At 44.6% G+C, this 20,980-nt stretch overlaps 1 protein-coding gene across 1 annotated transcript in view; it reads right to left on the reverse strand.

The window, feature by feature from the left end:
- Nucleotides 1-20,980, reverse strand: part of ABCC2 (ATP binding cassette subfamily C member 2) — a 69,943-nt gene that overhangs the window by 40,799 nt on the left and 8,164 nt on the right. Inside the window, exons 3-16 of the mRNA XM_059054687.2 lie at nt 18,936-19,061; nt 17,224-17,358; nt 16,916-17,023; nt 16,449-16,504; nt 15,023-15,257; nt 12,895-13,058; nt 11,661-11,838; nt 7,974-8,228; nt 6,840-6,905; nt 4,510-4,647; nt 3,825-3,971; nt 2,574-2,658; nt 1,811-1,877; nt 206-332 (exon numbers count right to left, since the gene is read on the reverse strand). Of these exons, the coding sequence (XP_058910670.1) occupies nt 206-332; nt 1,811-1,877; nt 2,574-2,658; nt 3,825-3,971; nt 4,510-4,647; nt 6,840-6,905; nt 7,974-8,228; nt 11,661-11,838; nt 12,895-13,058; nt 15,023-15,257; nt 16,449-16,504; nt 16,916-17,023; nt 17,224-17,358; nt 18,936-19,061 (1,887 nt within the window). The remainder of the gene's footprint in view (nt 1-205; nt 333-1,810; nt 1,878-2,573; nt 2,659-3,824; nt 3,972-4,509; nt 4,648-6,839; nt 6,906-7,973; nt 8,229-11,660; nt 11,839-12,894; nt 13,059-15,022; nt 15,258-16,448; nt 16,505-16,915; nt 17,024-17,223; nt 17,359-18,935; nt 19,062-20,980) is intronic.

Consider the following 20,980-nt stretch of genomic DNA (forward strand, 5'->3'; position numbering starts at 1 on the left):
TAGAATCTACCCCAGAATATGATTATATATGTGGGGTGGGGCAAAGAATCTACCATTTACAAGTCTCCCAGATGTCTCCACGACCTCACCTACAGCAACATGACAGGAGTAGTTATCAGATTCTAGTTCATTCTCCCAATGAGAAGGCAGCGCCAAGAGACCACATTTGAGTGTCCGAAGTCTTCTCCTTGGCATTCCTTCTCACCTTGACCGTGATGTGCCCGCGGACATGTTCCATTTCTCCCAGCATGGCTGACATCAAGGAGGATTTCCCAGAGCCCACGGTGCCCACCACAGCCACCAGCTGGCCTGGCATAATGTCTAGGTTCACGCTGAAAGAGAGAAGTGCACTTGAAGGAGACGGGTGTGTGGAGGGGTGTTACTCAGGAGAAGTTCAAGCCACTTCTCAGACGCTCCATAGGAAGTCTGATTATTAGGAGATTTTCCCTTAAGATTGGAAAATTTGTCTTGCATGTACAATACTCCAAAGTATTTCTCTAATGATTTTTTTTTTCTGCTCTAAGAGTTTAGAGAGTAAGCCCTCATATATAAGTTGTCTGTGCCAAATGTGAGATTCCACTGGAAAAATTATTTTAGAACCAACGTGGCACCCCTGAACAAGACCCTATTGCTTCAAGTCCCAGCCCTGCCACTGCCGAGCTGCATGATCTTGGAGGGTCACTTCTCCTGGACTCTCATTTCTAAACCAATGGGGTTGGACCAGATTACTGTATCCCCAAGTTGGCCATTCAATGAGAATAACCATTCAATAAAACACTTGTTGAAAGCACAGATTCCCTGCTCCCCTCCCCCTGGAGATCTGGCTGAGTCTGGCTGGGGAGGGGCCCACACTGGGCCAGGCTCCTGGAAACTCTGTTCTGGCCCTATTATTTGAGTCCCTAGAACATTAGGCACATGGGGAACTTGTTCACAGGCTTTCTGAACCTGCCCATGGAGCTGGACTCCTTCCAGACTTATACTACTAGCAAAGTGGGAGCTATGTCCACTCTGCTCTCCGCAAAGTGAGGCTTTCAGGTTGGGAGGGTTCAGAGGTGGGGCTTCTGGCCTGACACATGCTGGGGCAAGCTCCAGAGTCCATGTTAAAGGATCTAGGAATAGGAGAGAAATGTGGAAAGTTCTGGGTGTAGCAGGGAGATGATCATGTATACTCAGTTGTGAAGAAAAAATCTGGCCTGCTTGGACTCCTGGTGGACCCTGTGGTGCTGTGCTCAGTGGCTGAGTTGGGTGTACCAGTACATGCAGTGCTTAAGGAACACGTTACATGCAGCAATGTGGCAAGAAAGGGTTGGCTTAAGGCAGGGGAATGTGAGAATGGGTTATGTAGATGAAAAATTCCAGATCTGAAGTTGATTACAGAGGCAGCTCCCAACAACCACTCTGGGCAAAGAAGGCAGATTTTTCTTGATTACTATTCTTAAGTGAATAAATGAACTGAAATTGAGTTCAGGTTCTTGTGTGTCTCTACTACCATACCCAGAGACCTAGGCTACCTGCCAACCCTGCACTACCTCCATCCACACAGTCTGGAGAGTAAATGTCTTCATAGGCTCTCAGCTGGATGTGCACTGTCCCACAGTAGGAAAGCAGGGCAGCAGATGTAGTTACAGGGACAGGGGCTCAGGATCTTTGCTGTCAGTTCATCCCTCCAGGAGTTTAGCCTGCACTAGTCTCTAACTGAACACACGCACATAGCTCGTCTCCCCATGTATTATACTACATGGAATTTTTCAATAACAACACTGGCAAGGAGAATCCTAAAAAATATCAAGAGGAAAAAGAGGCAACTCACTCTTGGATTGTGACTTCCAAATCGTGGTCCCAGGTGAAGGATGCCTCAGAAAACTGCACAGCTTTGTCTGTTGAGAAAAAGTCCCCTCTTTAAGTCAGATGTAGGTCCCCGCATGTCTGTCTGCCCTTTCTTAGCCTTCAGGTGTCCCTCACTGTTTCCTCCAGCAGAGCCCAAGATGCTGACTCCTGAGCTGACAAGAGGCAAATGAAAGCTCCTGGGATGAGACCAAGAGTTGCCTGCATACGATGTCCTTTTTTTACTTAGGAGTCCCAAGCCTGTTGGTAGCCCAGATTCCTGGTCTACAGACAGTCTGGGTACATTCCCAGGCCCTCTGTTGCCTAGTCTCTTGCATAAATTCCACTTCCAAATATAAACTCAGCCATTCCCTGCCCTGGATTCCAGACCCACTGCTCCTTCTGGCTATGGATGACCCCAATCCTTAAACCTTTAGAACTTGTGTGTTCTTTCACTCCAGCCTATCTTCCCAATTCCACATGCTTGGCTCCATCCTGACTTCTGTTTTCTAGATCCTTTGCAGGATTCCCTGCTTATCCTCAGAATAGCTGCCCCAGCTTAGCTTGGCAATCTGGCTAAGCAATCTGTTCTAAATGAAAGCATAATTTGAGTAATAACAGTACGCATACTGTGCAAATATAGGTGCGAGGTAAGTCCCCTAGCTTTCCCTTTCCATCAGCTTCTTGCTGCAAAGTACTGGTGCCAGCACTGTGAATATACATGGGATGCAACTTCCAAATTCACTTACCAAAAGTGCAGTCATGTCGAATGGCAGATGTGTCCAAGTCATCCCCTCCCAAATATTTCTCTAGCCGTTCTACAGAAACGCTGGCCTAGAGAAGGACATAAAGGATAAAAAAAAAACCTCAATGACAAGCACAAGTAGAGGAGTTTGACTTCGTCATCAGCCTTGGATGTGGAAGCAGGCAGTCAACCTGCCAGGCTTCTTGCCCATGATTTGCTATTTGCCACACCTGGAACCTCTGGCCCCCTACCCCCGGCCCCCCTCCCCAGCGTGATTCAGGCACACCTCAGCCCTGGGGGCCAGCCCACTCTGAACAGAGGGAAATTAAGATGCTCTATTTCAGCCCCCCAGAAAACTCACTGTGGTGTGGGGGGAGGTCAATTCTACTGCTCTCTTTGGACCTAGTTCCAGAAACTATCTTCTGCCTTCTTCTAAGACAAAACTTCTGTCTGGTTCTGGTAACTGGGCCCCTGGCATGTTCTTCTTTAACTTGAGTCCATGACCCACACAGTGCCTCATGGCCCACATGCCGTGGTCCTCGGGCCCCTTTGTTAACGCAGGGAGCTGTCACCTCTGCTGATCCTGCCTTTGCTCTCTATGCGAGAAACCAGCTGAATCTAAAAAGAGCATGTTATTTCTTCATCAGCCAAATCTATCAGCCTTCCTTAACACCCTCCAGTACCGGGGAAGGTGTTTTCCTAAACCCCAGTCCTTCCTAGGGCCTGAGCTGTCTGAAGCCAGCCACCTCCAGGATGAATTGAGGTCGCCACACTTTGTCATCCTGGCTGCCTCAACAGTCTGCCGCCTGCCCTGTGAACGTCCTCCTGAGGTCTGGTACCTGGCCTATCTCAGTGACTGTGCTCAGTTTTCAGGACCCAAACACTCCCTGTGGCCCATTTTCTGACAGCTTGAGGCTCCCAGATTGCATTTGGTTTTACCACCACGTATGTGGCTTCGTCCAAAGAGAAGCCTTTTCTCTCCTTTTGTGCCATGTTTCCCTAATGCTACATAAATACCTCACAAGGAGATGGATGAGACTGTGATGATTATCCTCAGTTTATAGTCAGAAAAACTGGGGCTCAATGAGCTTGTGATTTTACTAAATCAAACTGTTGGTCTCCAGAGACCAAAAAAAATCTCTCTCATTGAAGGTTCACCAGCAGAAGCTAGAAATGAGATATGACAGACCAGTCATTCTGGACTCTAAGGCTTTTAACCAGAGCTAATCAGTTAGCAGTGAGAGTTCCTACCTACCTGGAGCATGGCGGAGACTATCGTGGGAAGCATGCTCATGGGAAAGCGCAGGATATTGAAGAGGGTGATGGAGGTGAAGGCCTTTTCTGCATCCAGAATATTATTGCTATCCACCAGGACATAAACGGAAAATGTGATCACAGACACCTGGAAAAGCAAAGCCATCCGTGATTTATTCCTAAAAGGGATCAAGCAGCCTTGTTCTAAGTCTCAGGAACACAGTACTGTATCAGAGTTGAAGGAGTCTTAGGGATTATCTCAACCCTCCCATGTTACAGATGAGAAACCTGAGCCCAGAAGAGGAGGAAATATCTTGCCTGAGGTCATAAAGTCAACTAATGGCATTGCTGAGACCAGAGCTCGAGTCTGCTGGCTCCTGTTATCAGTGTCCCTTCCGCTACAGACCCACGTGGCCTCCCCAAGAAGATGAGAAGCCTTCCCACGCAGACCATGCCTGGATACCACATTCATGCTGAACCCCCAGGTAACTTACCACTCTGGGCGGGAAGACCGCCAAATTGTGCACAAGGGTGAAACTAGATTTGGGGACATGAGGTAGGAATAGCAGCATGAGGACTTGATGGGTCCCTGGGTTTCAGGGTCAGGCCTACAGGTGCGGGCAGTCTATCTAAACAGACCTTCTTCTCCAGGAAGCTGACCCAGCCCACCGACTCCTGTCACTCACCAGCACCGGAGTTAAGTATAAGAGAAATATCATCACAGACTGCAACTGCCCAAATGTCAGCAGGTTCCTGAGCTCTTTCTTACGAAGGTCGTGGACTTGGTTTTGGAATGAAGGTTCCCAGGCAAAATATTTCAGGATCTAATAGGATAGAAAAGAGCACAGCTTACACTGTTGCCCCAAAAGAACATCAGGTGCATACCATCCACCCATGTTTTAGGATATGCTCCCCAAAATTGGGGAAGTAGAAATTGAGATTATAAAGTGTGATTAAAGAAAGGTAACTTGTATCTGTTGACAACTTACTAGGTATACAACATTTTATATACATTATCTTACTTAGTCCTAAGTGTGACCAACTGTCCCACTTTGCCTGGGATTAAAGGTTACCCAGGATATGGGGCTTTCAGTGCTAAACTCAGAAAGTTGTGGGCAAACCAGGAAGAGGTAGCCACCTACTCTAACAGAATTACTACATCCATTTTAACAATAAGGAAACAGGTTGAGAGAGACAAAGTAACTTTCCCAAAGTCACCAGCCTAGCGAGCGGTAGAGCTGAGACCCGAAACCAGGTCTATGCTTTCATTTTGCCACATCGGCAAGAAGGCATATAGAGCTCTGTGCGGAGAAATAGCAGGATGTTCAAAGGGGCCTCTTTTTCATTTTCAGGAGGTTTAGGGTAATATTAAAGTCCATGAATTCAAAAACAACATATATATTAAAAAGAATTTATTGGTCACTTTTGAAGGATGAAAATGCATTATTTTGAAAACTAGTAAATAGAGGAAAGAAGCTCATATTTATCCTGCCTATCCTGTACAAACTTTATTTTAGGGTAACCAGCTAGGTGATTGAAGATCATTCTACATTACACAATTCCAGCTAAGCAATGCCAAAGGAATAATGGAATTAAAACATCACCCTTTTGCAACTACTAATGAAATAATAGAACAAGGCAATGATCATCAGTGGCTGCTAAAACTTTTATGACAGTGGTTTTCAACCTTGGCTGCATATTAGAATCACTTAGGGAGCTTTAAAAAATACACACACACACACACACACAAATATATATATATATATATATGCCTGAGCCTCACCCCCAGAGAGTCCAATTGAAATGGTTTGAAGTAGGCCCCAAGCCTCAGTGGGTTTACAAACTTCCCAGGGGATTGAAATGTGCTGCTGGGGCCACAAATCACTGCTCTGGGTGAAAGAACAGCAGGAAACACAATAAGGGATGAGTCAGGCTGACATCGCCTGGACCCCATAAACATGCATCATGGCTAAGTTAGGAAGCAAGCACTCTCTGAAAGTATCCTTGCCCCTCAACCCCACCCCAAACAAACACAAAAAACAAACAAGCCAAAATCTACTCAAGCCTCTAGATCTAACCACCAATTTACAAGAAACATTGGAACAAGACAACTTGTTTTCTCTAAAATGACCAAATGACTACTGTAGATTAAAAGCACTATCAACTAAATGCCACGTGTGGACAGTTTTTGGATCCTTATTCAAACTAACGAATGGTAAAATAAAATTAAATTTAAAAGACATGTATGAGGTAATTGGAGAAATTTAATGGTATCAAAGAACTGTTCTTTTTTTTTTTTTCAGGTATGCTATTGGTATTGTAGTTATGTTAAAAAAATGAAGTATTTTAGGGCTTCCCTGGTGGCGCAGTGGTTGAGAGTCCGCCTGCCGATGCAGGAGACACGGGTTCGTGCCCTGGTCCGGGAAGATCCCACATGCCGCGGAGCAACTAAGCCCGTGAGCCATGGCCGCTGGGCCTGCGCGTCTGGAGCCTGTGCTCCGCAACGGGAGAGGCCACAACAGTGAGAGGCCCGCATACCGCAAAAAAAAAAAAAAAAAAAAAAAAAGAAGTATTTTAGAAATACATACCCAGTATTTACAAATGAAATGAAAAAATATCTGAGATTTGATTTTAAATAATCTAGCAGGGCATGAAGTGGGGAGTGGGGATATGGATGCAATAGGTCATGCTGATAATTGCTGGAGCTGGGTGATAAATCCATGGGGCTTCATTAAACCATTCTCCTTACTTTTGCTCACATTTGACAATCTCTACAGTAAAATACGAAAACAAAACAAGCCACTTAATATAATTAAATAGAAATTATGATCAAAAGAGTTCCCGAGAGGAGTCCCAGGGGAAGAAACAGGAGACTTCTGGGTTAATGGATCAGAAGTCATGGGACACATCACAGGCCCGGAAGCAGAAGTCCACAACCTCTAGCAGGTTTGTTAAGCCCACGAACCCACTGTTGCTGTCATTGTGCCCAGAGAGTCACCTACACTCAGCTTCTCACCTTGATCCCACTGAGAACCTCATTCATGATCTTTAAACGGTTGTCTTTATACTTCATATTCTTAACCTGCCAGGAAAAAGTAAAACAAACACAGAACACACTTCCATGTGAGAGGGTCCGGATTTGCTGCAGATACTAAATCTCAGCGGTGCTTGTGACTGTCACTTGGGAACTTGAGAACTTGAGGTGCCCAGTGATGGGCTGTGTCTCTCCCACTCTCCTCCTTGCCTCCCCACCCCTGCCACACCCACCTTCTTTCTGAACCTGAACAGCCTTGGCCTGACTGTGCCCTCCTCCTAGGTTGTTTTTTCCATGGCTTCCTCCTTCACATTCAGGTTGGTGTTGTCCAGAGCTCAGCTCAATATCCCCTCCTCACAGAGGTCTTTCCTGATCCCATAATCTAAAACTGCCACCCACCCACCCACTCACTAGCATATCACCCTGTTTAATTCTCTGCATAGTACTTATCATAACTGACATTTTTCTTCTTTGCTTTTACTTGTTTATGGCCTGAATCTCCACCCCAAGTAGAACATAAGTTCCACAAGAGCAAGAGCCTTGCCTAATTTGCTGCTATGTTCCCCCCAAAATAGGATATACAAAAAATATTTTTTAAATATTTGCAACTAAATGAATGCAAAACAAATGAAGGACTAAATGACATACACCATTGAGTTCACCCAACCAAAATATGATTTCTGGCATAGCTAACAACTGTCCACATGGAGCCCTGTTACCTGGTGGTAGCAGGGTTGATTGCCAGGATTTAGGCCTAAAATTTGGGTCGCTCATGTGACTGCTTTGTATGGCTGGTTTGCATTGCTATGATGGAGAAACAGGGCCAATAATCACTGTTCTAAGAACAGCCCAGTGGAACAGGGTGTAAGAGTTATATACAGGGTTCCTGGGTGGCTCTTCTCTTTCCAATGAGGAACATGAATCAAGACAGAGTATATAAACCCTAAGAGTGGTCAGAAGATGAAAAGGGAAGATAAAGCCAAGTTCATCTAGGACAGTGGCAAGTCTTCTACCAGCTTTGCACTGCTCAAACTCCAATCACAAGTCAGAATAGAGGAAGTAAAAAACTTTAGACTTTGAAGAACATAAACATGTCCCCAGTGACTGTTTCTTTACCTGAATAGCCCTATTCTTGGTGGCAATTACCCCATTAATTGGGATTAGGAGCACCATCACCCCAACACCTGCTAAGACTGAGGGTCCCAACTCTGTCCACAGGAAGTAGATGGACAAGGAAATCTGTAGAACATTTGACCACAGCAGGTGGATGAAGATGGTCACGTCCATGAGCTTCTGGGCGTCCACAGACATCAGGTTCACTGTTTCTCCAATGGTGTACTGCTTCCTGGCCTGGTTGGACAGAGTCAGTGCCTAAAAACAAAGATTGGAATTGGGACACCTGGACAAGGCCAAGGATACTGGGGAGTGAGAGGGGAAATTCAGGAAGGAAGTGAAAGACGGCAGAAGGATGGGCTCCATATGGACACAACTTTTCCAAGGGGCTGTGATCTTCTTGCCACTAAATCTTACACACCGCGTTCTCATTCTTGACCACTCTTTCCTGCTATTCCTACCTTCCCCAGCATCTGTTCCTCCACACACACTTTTTTTGCTCAGAAAACTCCTATGTGTCTCTTAGTGTCAACTTAGATGGAACTTCTCAGTAGACTTCCCTGACTCCCAAGTTTAGGTTAGATATTTCTCCTGTGTATGCCTCTAACAACCCGTACTTACCTCTGCCATTACATTCACCTCACTGCACTGTGTAATTGTGTTTTTCTATTTCTCCACCAGTTGTAAACTCTGTAAGGACAAAGGCTACATCTGTGCAATTCACTACCGCTTTCACATGCACACAGTAGGGAAATCAAATACTGAAGGCTGGAAGGAACGGAGGGATGAAAGGAAGAAGCATGTATCCATTCTTGCCTTGCAGACTTTAATGTGGCAATGTTATTTGGAGCCATACTGTGAGGAGGTTGCAACCATTCCCAAGGAGGACAGAGATCTTAGAATGGTGAGGCAAGCTGCGGGGTTCACACACTGGAAGCAAAATGACTTGTTTATTGTCAGGAATTGGAGAGCAATATCTAGATGCCTGAATCTTGCAGCATGAGCCTCTTGTTCTCATGCTAGAGAGATCAGAGGCTGAGACCCACAGTCTGTCACTTACAGCAGTGCCTTGTACAAATGCTCCCAGACAAGGGGCTGGGGGGTGGGGGGTGGGTGCATAAAACCAGCTTGTACTACGCTCACCAAGCCACCCTCTGGTGTGGGCTACATCTTTCCAGAGGAATGAAAGCCTTCTTCTAATTCCCACAAGCCAGTGTATGGGCTATGAGTGGCCCTAGAGATCACCTTCATCCTGCTCCTAGAAGCTCTACTGTCATCTTAATCCATCAATAAAGTCTTTAGAATATATCAGGATTCTTGGTTGTACAGTAAAAAGAAGAAAATTTCCTAAAATGTTAGCCTTCCAAGGTTCTAGAGACATCATTTCACTGCTATTCCTCCCCTTTGGTATTGAAAAACAAAAACAAAAAGTAACATTTAATTACCCTTCAAGGTAATCACTATACTTTTCTTTTTGCAAAATCTTTGTAAACTGGAAAATGGGGGTAATGCAGTTACTTCCCAGGGCTAAGAATTGATAATGGATGTAAAAAATGTTTCATAACATTTCATAAATGAAGCACAATCTAAACATATAAAATTAGTCAATTTTAAATTCTATTTTAGGGACTTCCCTGGTGGTCCAGTGGTTATGACTTCGCCTTCCAATGCCCGGGGTGCGGGTTCGATCCCTGGTCAGGGAGCTAAGATCCCACATGCCTTGGGGCCAAGAAAACAAAACATAAAACAGAAACAATACTGTAACAAATTCAATAAAGACTTTAAAAATGGTCCACATCGAACAAAATCTTTTAAAAAAAAATTCTATTTTACTAGCAATATTTATTTGAATGAAAGTCTCATTAAGGGCTCTATTTTACACATTCCTTATGGATTGTAACAGTTGCAAAACCTGGAATATATCAATATTAAGAATCAAAGTAGGCTTCCCTGGTGGCGCGGTGGTTGAGAGTCCACCTGCCGATGCAGGGGACACAGGTTCGTGCCCCGGTCCGGGAAGATCCCACATGCTGTGGAGCGGTTGGGCCCGTGAGCCATGGCCGCTGAGCCTGGGCGTCCGGAGCCTGTGCTCCGCAATGGGAGAGGCCACAACAGTGAGAGGCCTGCATACCACACACACACACACACACACACACACACACACACAAAGAATCAAAGTAGTGGAAATGAATCATCACAATTGTAAAAGTGTACATTCATAAAAATGTCTGAGACAGCCTGGTTAGTGACCTCATATCCTGCAAACCAGCAGAAATACAGTATCTCCAGAAGGAATAAGGGGATTAAAATTTTAATTTTGGAGAAGACAAATTCCGGTGTGAGGATATCTGGGAGTTCAAAGAACTTGACCAGACTTCTGATCTAAAGACATGTGGATCACCTCTCTGGGTCTGTCAATGAGTCAACATCTACTCAGGAAAGACAAAAGACACACTGGAGTTTTAAGAGAGGGAAAGCAAAGGATAAAATCAGGAACTGTAACGGAGAAATCACTATGCTGGAACACTCCAGTGGTGGATGAAAAAGAGGAAGAAAAGGCAAACGACTGATGTTCTGACCTATAAAAAGTATCATCTCCTGATGGATGAATTTTCTCCTCGGGCTTGTAGTCACTATTTTCGTTTATTTTAATTCATTTTTTAAACTGAGATATATTTGACTCTACTTTCATTTCTTAAGGGAAAAAATGAGAATTCACCTTGGTGTCTAGGACAGAGGGAAATAAAGTTGCTCTGAGAAAGTTAAACATTAAAAGCAACGCGTCAGGGGCTTCCCTGGTGGCGCAGTGGTTGAGAGTCCACCTGCCGATGCAGGAGACACGGGTTCGTGCCCTGGTCCGGGAGGATCCCACATGCCGCGGAGTAGCTAAGCCCGTGAGCCATGGCCGCTAGGCCTGCGCGTCCGGAGCCTGCGCGTCCGGAGCCTGTGCTCCGCAACGGGAGAGGCCACAGCAGTGAGAGGCCCGCATACCGCAAAAAAAAAAAAAAAAAAAAGCAACGCGTCAGAGGGAAGATGGGCAAAATCATCTTAAGGAAACGGAATAGCTCCCAAGTCTGCAGAACTTGGTAACCAGTGTGAAGGTATTTACAAATCCAAAAAAGGAATCAAGCAGAGGAAGTGTTCGGTCGTTACTCAAGACTGAGAAAAAGAAGTCACTAGGCAAAAGTCAGTCCGGGGAGATGGAGTCCTGGTTCACAGAGCGTTCTGGTCTATGGCAAAATTGTGATTTGAGATGGACACACCAGGTCTTATGAGCCAAGTTTCATGTAGTATTTGGTTTAAATGTTGGTGATTTTAAGAGTCTGCCCTTGGCCAGCTTCTTTTCTGACTTTACATTCTGTCCCAAGGTGTTGTCACCTTGTGGAGAGAGGAAGGAAGAGAGGGATGGTATGCAAGCCTTCAAAGCTGAAAGGCAGATCGCGGGCAGAGAACAGCTTGCCGGCTTTTCCTTGGAGTGCACCTCACCCCCCCCCCCCACAGACGCTCTATATCTGTATATACACTTTTCATTTTCATCTCCAAAGAAATATCTAAAGGCGGCTGTATGTTTAGCCAAAATCCAGTGTTGAGGTCAGTTATCATTTCCATCAAATTTTCCTCAATCTTGGAAGAAATGCTCACGTTTACAAAGGGTATTTTCCTCGGTGATGCCTGGCATGTTCTACTTACCTTCTTATATACAGAAGCTATGATGGTGGTCCGTACTTTCATGCCCAGCATAAAGCACAGTTGAAAGTAATACTGAAGGCAGACAGACTGGATGAGGGCCACGGCGAAGAAGAGGATTGAATAGAGATACCCAGTCCACAGATATATATCATGGTCATTTGCAAAGGAGATCAGCAATCTGCCAGAGCAAAAACCAAGTAAGTGGTGCCCATCAAGCCTCCGAGGGCTCTTCACCCTCCTTGTGCACAGCCAGCTACGCTATCCTACCCTGTTGGCAACAAAAGTGACCAGAATTGTTCAATGCTCTTGGAAGACTGAGCTCCACAGCCATGCCAGCACTCTTGCCTTTTTTGGAGATGAGCAGCAAGGGCTAAGGGTTGATGACCCATGACCGTGAGACGGGATAATGTGTGCTCCACAAAGCTGCCACTGCAATGCTTTCTTTGACGCTCTCTTTCCCTACCCTCTGGTAAAAGAGGCTGTTATGTAGCAAGTTGATTGATTCCCGGAAAGGAATTAGGACATGTATCCAGCATTGAGTTAGAAGGGTTTCCCCTGGAGGATAGTTCATTCCATAGATCCTGGCAGACTGAAGTCCTGTCATGATTAACCCAAACCTCCCACCGAATGCCTGACTGTGGAGCAATGAGGTTACAAAGACTATGTACAAGCCTCTCCTGGGGTATGAGGTCCACCTGTCCGACATGACTCCGCTCACAGCAGTTTCTGTTTAAGAAGAAAGCACCCTTAAGAAGCATCTGGCTTCCTATGAGGAGAAGGAGGTGGAAAAGAGGGAGGCTAAAGGATCTAAATGATTTTTCAGATCATTTTAGATCTTGAAAAATGCCTTGTGCTTTTCATGAACACAATCCTGTAAGGTTGAAGAAAGTTATGAGCATTTAAAAGAATGGAGGGCTTCCCTGGTGGCGCAGTGGTTGAGAGTCCGCCTGCCGATGCAGGGGACATGGGTTCGTGCCCTGGTCTGGGAGGATCCCACATGCCGCGGAGCGGCTGGGCCCGTGAGCCATGGCCACTGAGCCTGCGTGTCCCGAGCCTGTGCTCTGCAACGGGAGAGACCTCAACAGTGAGAGGCCAGCGTAACGCAAAAAAAAAAAAAAATAAATAAATAAAAGAATGGAAACTTAATAATAGGCTCCTGCCTGCACATACAAGGGGCAAAAAGCAGAGTGGCAGAGGAGGCCCTGCAAGGACAGCCCAGGGCCTGGGGACTCACTTCAGCAGCTGAGGATTCAGAAACGTGAGGATGTCATACACCAGCTTCAGCAGGAATGATTTCAGGAGGATGACGAAGAAAGTTTTGAAGAGGGCTTTCACCAACCAGGACTTGGGAAAGTCTTTTGTGGTCTCAGACTCCTTTTTATTCTTTTTAGTTTCTTCCTGGGTACAAAACCAGACAACATCAGTGCTTTCAGAGCTGCATGGTGTAAGACTCTGTCTTTACTGAACAGTTCCCAAGTGTTAGCCTCTGAGCCCTGCTGCCTTCTTTGTACAGGTTTCAGTCTTCTCTCCACTGCCTGGTCCCATTCACCCTTTTAGCTGCTATCGCTGTTCCCCTCTCCCCCTCCTAACTGATACTTCGGATCTATTTTGGATTAGGAAAACAGGCAGCAAACCTGGCGAGAATACCATATAAAAACAAAGAACGGCCTCTGAGTGGGGGCCTGCGGGGCATCGTGGGAGGGAAGGGCATGGGCATGATTATATGTATCTGTATTTATATATTTATATACATATTTCAGATGCTTAAAAGCCTTTTCATTCTCTTCTTCCTCATGGTTATTGTGGGATGTTATGGGTTGAATAGAATCCCCCCAAAAGTTATGTTGAAGTCCTAACTCCCCGTGCCTTAGAATGTGCCCTTGTTTGGAAATAGGGCCTTTGCAGATGTAATCGAGTTAAGACGAGGTCATTAGAGTGTGTCATGGAATGGGTCCTACTCCAATATGACTGCTGTCCTTGTAAGAAGAGACACAGACATGGGGGAAGAGGCCACATGATGACAGAGGCAAAGAGTGGAGTGAAAACATCCACAAGCCAAGGAACACCAAGGACTGCTGGTAAAACCCAGAAGGTGGAAGAGGCATGGAAGCTTTCTTCCCTACAGGTTTTAGAGGGAGCATGGCCCTGCCCACGCTTCGATTTCAGACTTCTGGCCCCCTGAGCTGTGAGACAATACATTTCTGTTGTTTTAAGCCACGCGGTTCATGGTGCTTTGTTTCAGCAACCCCGGGAATCTACTACATGGGATATCACCACCCACTCTCCCGCCTCTTCCTTTCCCTGTCTCAGGAGTCCCACCAGGCCCCCAACTCCAGCTTCTCAGCCTCAGTGACATCCTCTTGTAATTTCTCTCACTGAGGTCCCATCTGATCCGTCTCTTGCCTGAACAACTGCCTCAACCTGCTTCCCAGCTTCCACTTTTGCCTCCCAACCATCCGTTCTCCTGGCAGCTGCTTCAGCGGGCTTTTAAAAATGTAAATCTGATTGCATTACTCCTCTGCTCAAAACTTTCCACCGGCTTTCCATCAGAGTGAAAATAAAATCCAGACTCCTTACCGTGGCCCACGAGGGTCTACACCACTTCATCGCCGTCCCTTTCCCTGAGCTCACCTCACCCCTCGCTCAGCCTCTCTCTCCATGCTCCCAACATCCTCTTTCTCTTCTCCAAACAAGCCAACCATGTCCCCTCTCTCAGCTTCCCCCTCCTGCGCCCTCTGAGTGAAATACGCTTCCTTCTGATGGGCTCTTTTCATGGCTTGGATCTTTGCCCAAATGTCATCTCCTCTGAGAAGCCTCTCCTGTTACTCTGTCTAAGGAAGCACTTCACCCCAGATACATTAACATGTTTCCTTAATAGCACTTACTACTCTGAAAGAGTAATGTACGTCTTGGTTTATTATTTATTTTCCAGCTCGCTAAAGGTGAGGACTCTTTCAGGCTGATCCCTATACCTGTGACCAGAATGGTCTCTGGCACACAGTGGTACTCAATAAATATTTTCAAGTGAATAAAAAAATAAATTAGCTGCTAATGCTAAATCCCACTGACGTGCAGATTCTAGTAATGCTAAGGTATTCCTTTATTTTTCTATTTTAAAAAAACATTTTACTGTGGAAAATTTCAAATATACCCCAAAGGAGAGAGATCAGTACTACATTATACTCCCATGTATCCATCACTATGGTACTATTAGTATTGTGAATATTACTAATAATATAAAATGCACTGTAAAGTATAAAGTGCTGTCAAAATGTAAGGACAGATTCATCAGGACCAGGACATTGGTGTCCTCTTGCCTAAGACATACAGCACGTTCAAACAAACACTCATGGGAAAGTTACCAGGACCAGGACATCTTGGCTTTGACTCTGGGTCTTGTCCAAACCATGCAGCCTGGCTCCAGGGTTCCGCTGGGTGTTCTTCTGCCGCCGTTTCTGGAATGCCTGCCTGGCCTTCTGCAGCTCTCCTGCCATGTACTTTTCAAACCTGCTGACTAGTGTCTTTGTTTTAGTCTCTTCATCGATATCCCAGATATCTTCGAGCGTCAGAGGTTTCTTGAAGCCTTTCAGAACGATGCTGGAACAAGAGTGACCCACAGGTGAGGCCCTGCAGGTGGGGCCAGAGGCTGTCTCCTCGCTGCCTCTGTCAAAATCATCCCGTCCCAGGATGGAGGGACAGAAGAATGGGGCTTGTCCCTTGCTCTACGACCCCAGCTCCTAGCTCTTGGAACTTGAAAGAGGAGTGGGGAGAGCAGAAAAGGGAGTGAGTGGGGGTGATGGAAGGTGGGAGAAAACAAGAGAAGGGGAAGGAGTCCTACTGAATTGAGAGCCAAAAGAGCGTCACCTCCCCCGATCCTGTTCCTTCCTTCTCAAACACTGGCTGCCTCTCTGCTGCCCTGGCATCTCCCTGAGGAGCCTCCACGATGCCCTTAAGGAACTGAGCAGACCTGGAGGCTGCCTCTAATACTCTCTCTCTAGATCTGGGCTTCTCAACCTGGGATTTGAGAACATGGATGGAAAATAAATTACATCTTTATTAGCTTCTAACTGAAATTGAGCCTTTCCTTCTAATATGAATTTAGTCAACCCACCACAGTTCTAAAACTGAGTACTTGTGCCTTTGTTACCAGGTAACAAAAGTCACGGATGTTTTCATGGCTCATTTACACTCATCACTCCTTTGAAACTCTTAAACCCAGCCAGCATTAGGTCTTGATATTTAATGCATTAATAAAGAAGCACATGTATTACTATATCACAAATTTGGTAACTACATTTCAATATATTTGTTTCCCTTTATAATCCCATGTCTTTTATTGTACACATTTAAAACATCATCTGAGAAGGGATTCACGGGTGTTACCAGGCTGCCAAAGGGGTCCATGGAACTACAAAGGCCAAGGATGGCTGCTCCAGACCCTCTGGAAGCCCAGAACAGCTATTTCATCCCTTACCCAAGTCTGTGCCACACTCCTTGCCTCCAAATTTCCCTTTTCCTGTCCTACTGCCTCCTTTTCCTCCTATCCTTTTTTTTCCCATGAACTCCTCAGGCTACCAAGAGCAAATCCCCCTCCTTCGTCTCCTCAGCTTCCACATCTGCCCAGTGAAGGGACTGCAGTAAACTGATCTGTATGTTTTAACATTCTCTGACCCTAAGTAGAGGAGAAATGGAAGCCATGGCAGGCACTTTTAAAATTAAGATTTCCATCGCTTGCAGGAGAGTGAGGGGGGAGGGATATAGACAAGCCACACTCCAGGTATTTCCTACCTGTCATACCAACTAAAGGTGATGCTACTCAGAAATGAAGCTGTGGTTGAAGGATGCTGCAAGACACACAAAAAAATCAGACAGTCAATCAATTAGAAACAGGAATTCTATGGAACTCTAAAATCAGCTGAGTTTCCTAAATACGATGTTGTGCTAGAAACTAGATATGACACTGAAGTAGGCTGGTCAACGTGTTTGTTTGGAGACCCTAAGGTCACCAGTAGAATGATAACCAGACTTCTTGGCATAGATGTATGAATTAACTGACTATGCTGAAGCTTGGTGGGTCCACATAAAAGTCAGTGTTTCCAAATTCTAGTCACTTTGTTTCCTTACATTACACAATGGATATACTACTATATTCTGGGCTTGTGGGACCTTCATGAGACCTATATATCTCAAAGTTACATCTGTCAAGATACCATCCAATTAAATAATATATGAAGTGGTCATATTTAGAGTCTCACTTTTGAGGAGTCATTTTTTTCTGAAAACGCTGAAAGGATCAGGACCAGGATCTGGAACGCATAGCAGATGAAGAACACGCAGGAGTAGGCCAGATTAGAGTTGCTGCCCTATGGGGGGGGGACAAAGAAAAGGAGCCTTTTATCTGAAGTCTAAACAGCCCCTACGTATCAATGCTTGTGATTAAAGTCTGTTATCAAATCCCCTAAATACAATCCTACCCTGCAACTCAATTTACCTTATGTCATTTACTCCAACTTAGAAGTTGCCCAGCGGTACCTCCTCATATCACCATCTCTTTCCTCCTTACCCTTAAGAGTGTCCGGATCAGAGTCTGAAACTGGAAAGTGCCACAGAGTATTGAGAGAATCCAGAACAGGGACAGGAACCAAGAGTCCTTCTGTACACACCATCGCCTGCTGTGCTGGATCAGCAAAACCAGGATCTAGAGAGAAGTTCACATGTTTTGAAAAATATTGTCACTAACACCAAGGACAAGAGGCAAGAAGGATGTCAGAGAACAAGGGAAGAAATGGGGGCTGAAGGGGGAGATTGTTGTAACTAATCTGATGCCAAATAGTACATTTCCTCCCTGATACCATTCCGACTTTTTCTTTCAGGACCTCAGTGCTCTCTCTGGAACTCCCTTCCCTATCCCATCTCTATTCACCACACTTGGGCAGGGAGTCAGACAAGAACGCAGAGGGTCACCACATGCATCTAAATGGAACAATTCTGGGACCTAGAAAAATCTTTCTAAGGCCCAAGAAAATAATTTCAAGCACTACAGTAATCGGGTTGGGGAGGCAGATTCTGCTGAATAGGTGCAAGGTGTCTGTAGCACAATATTTTCTAATAATACTAGACTAAGCAATTCGCAACAACAAAAAACTTTGCCTCGCATTATTCACTTAGTTATAATTAATTAAATGTTGTTTTCCCAGACCCAGTGCTGTGCTAGTAAACTGACATTCTGAAAACAAAGCCATGATTTGTGGCATGTGTGAATTTCCATGGTATAAATACTCCCACCGTGGTGGATTTCAATCTCCAACAAGATGTCACCAAACACAGGGTTGGGAAGAGAGGCACAGTCAGCTCTGTGAGCCGGCTCCAGCGCACCGCTGCCTAGACTCTTCTGTTTTATAACAACGGTGACAAAACGAAGTCCTTACAGGGGCCAAGCAGAGCATGTTACTGAGTGAAGTGAGGGTGGAGGACGGTACTGAGCATATACCTGGTCTAATGCAACCAAATGCTACTCAGTCCTAGCTGACCACTGCCCTGTGGGAATGCTGGCCCAAAGTTGCCAGGCATTCTGATTTTTCAAGAAAGTTTAGGAATCAAAATAATGATGTTGTATCTTCCTCTTTCAAAATGATGGTAACGGGAATTCCCTGGCGGTCCAGTGGTTAGGACTTGGCACTTTCACTTCTGGGGGCCTGGGTTCGATCCCTGGTTGGGGAACTTGGATCCCACAAGCCGCTCGACGCGGCCAAAAATAAAAAAATAAATAAATAAAATAAAATGATGGTAACGAATTCCCAATTGTTTTTTTAAACACTGTACAGCTCTCCCTCCCCCCACAAAAAACCATGCCTGTAGGAGAGACATAAGTTTCTGTCATCAAATTTACACAAACAAGTCTAGACGCAGTGATCCATTGATTAGAGTCAATCAATTTAAAAATAATGTTTACAGCATGTAGAAAATTCTTTTACGTCAAGAAACTTGGATTTCATCTGTGATCCTTAGATGGCAAGATATGAGGGCATAAGGTACACATGTTAATCAGTAAAGCTAATACTTACCTTAGGAAGAAGGCATTATAAAGTAGTGTTTAAAAGCAAATGAAAAGCTAAAGTTGGTTTCACCCTATTACAACCAAGTTTTGCTTCATCATAGGTCCCTTGAAAAAGGTAGATGAAATTGGACTTTATTTCATTCCACAAGAGAAAATTTCAGCTGGTTGGCTATGAGTAGAGAGAAGATCAAGAGGATAGAAGTGATGATGGGCCTTACCCATGTGCCCAGGTAGAGGCTTGGATTGGTATATCTAACGGCAGGGACTGTGGCTTGTCCAGTGTCTTCTGTGAGTGCAAGGGCCAGATCTATGGCTGCTAAAATAAGAAGAAACCCAACAAGCACCTGAGAAGGCAAAAAAAAAAAAAACACTGTTAGGAAGATATCATTCTTAAGAATAGAATGGTTCCCAGTAATGGATGGTAAAAATGGTAGGTAGTGCAAGATATGGAAGCAACCTAAGTGTCCATCAACAGATGAATGGATAAAGAAGATGTGATACACACACACACACACACACACACACACACACACACACACACACACAATGGAATACTACTCAGCCATAATAAAGAATGAAATTTTGCCATTTGTAGCAACATGGATAGACCTGGAGGGCATTATGCTTAGTGAAATAAGTCAGAGAAGGACATATACTGAATGATATCACTTATATGTGGAATCTAAAAAATATAACAAACTAGAGAATTTATATTTATATTATATTCTTTTTGTTATCAAAAAAGAAGCAGACTCACAGAGAACAGACTAGTTGGTTACCAGTGGGGAGAGGGAAGAGGGGAGGGGCAATTATAAGGGTAGGGGATTAAGAGGAACAAACTATTAAGCATAAAATAAGCTACAAGGATATATTGTACAACATGGGGAATATAGCTAATATTTTATAATAACTATAAATGGAGTATTCACCTTTAAAATTGTGAATCACTGTATTGTACATCTGTAACTTATATAACATTGTACATCAACTATACTTCAATGAAAATGGTAGGCAATGATTCAGATAACACACTCAATTATGGAATCAATGGATATATATAGTTCAAGTAATGGAATAAAGTTCAAAGTATGCTAAGTGTTGTTAAGGAATGTTGATTGTCACGGTTTTAAAATACGTCCACAAGTTCTCCAATACTCCTCCCTTCAAAAGATAGCTTAGTTCCCCTTCCCTTGAGTATGGGCTGAACTCTGACTCACTTGTAATAAATAGAATATGGCAGAAGTGACCGTGTGCGACTTCCAAGATTAGGTCATAGAAAACAATGTGGCTTCCTCTTTGTTCTCTCTCTCAGATCACTCACAGCAAGGGAAACTTCCAGCCTCATCGTGAGGACACTCAAGTAGCTCTATGGAGAGGTCCACTTGGTAAGGAACTGAGACCTCCTGCCAAAAGCCATGTGGGTGTGTCAATTTAGAAGCAGATCTTCTAGCCCCGGTCAAGCTTTCAGGTGACGTTAGGCACAGCCTGCATGTTAACAGCAACCTCATGACAGACCCTGAAGTCAGGTAAGCTGCTGCCAAATCTCTGACCCATGGAAACTGAGACTTTTTTTAAAAAAAGTTTATTTTTAAGCCGCTAAGTTTTGGAGTAATTTGTTACATAGCAATAGATAACTAATAAAATAGATTTAAAGGGGGAATTCCTCCAACCCATTTGCGATGGCACTATTCCCTTTCCTTGGTCATTAGTCCCAGCCTTCTCCCCCATATAAACTTTGAAGTTAATGACTGCAACTCTGTGACCCTAAGATGACTCCAAGTCTGTCAAATATTTGTACTTTGAGCTCATAAGACATGATACACATCTTGTTGTTCTAAAGGACTACCACCCACACATCAGGAGGGAGAATTATTACCTCCATTGAGGAGGTCCACCAGTACCTTATCCCTCAAGATGAAGATCTTTAGTATCAGCTCCCCTACGCTCGCCCCTCCCTACTCCCATCCACCTATGCCTACTCATTCCATAAGCCTCATTCATCCAGAATGGCTCAGGCAGAGATATTGGGCCCTTTATAATGAAAACCAGCAACGAAAGCACCTTTAACTAATAGGATAAGTGCTATTATTTAGCAAAGAATTCTTAGGAATCAATCCCATTATTGTTAAAATAAAGGCTCTTCAGGATGATTAAAAGAAAAAATTAGGAAAATCTCTCAGAACAGAGGGGAAAAGAGAAAAAGAAATTCTAAAGAGTTGAGAAGGAGGAGCAATTCAGCGAGTCCAACATCTATCTAATAAGG

This window comes from Kogia breviceps, chromosome 2 (assembly GCF_026419965.1).
Source record: "Kogia breviceps isolate mKogBre1 chromosome 2, mKogBre1 haplotype 1, whole genome shotgun sequence".
Classification (NCBI taxonomy): domain Eukaryota; kingdom Metazoa; phylum Chordata; class Mammalia; order Artiodactyla; family Physeteridae; genus Kogia; species Kogia breviceps.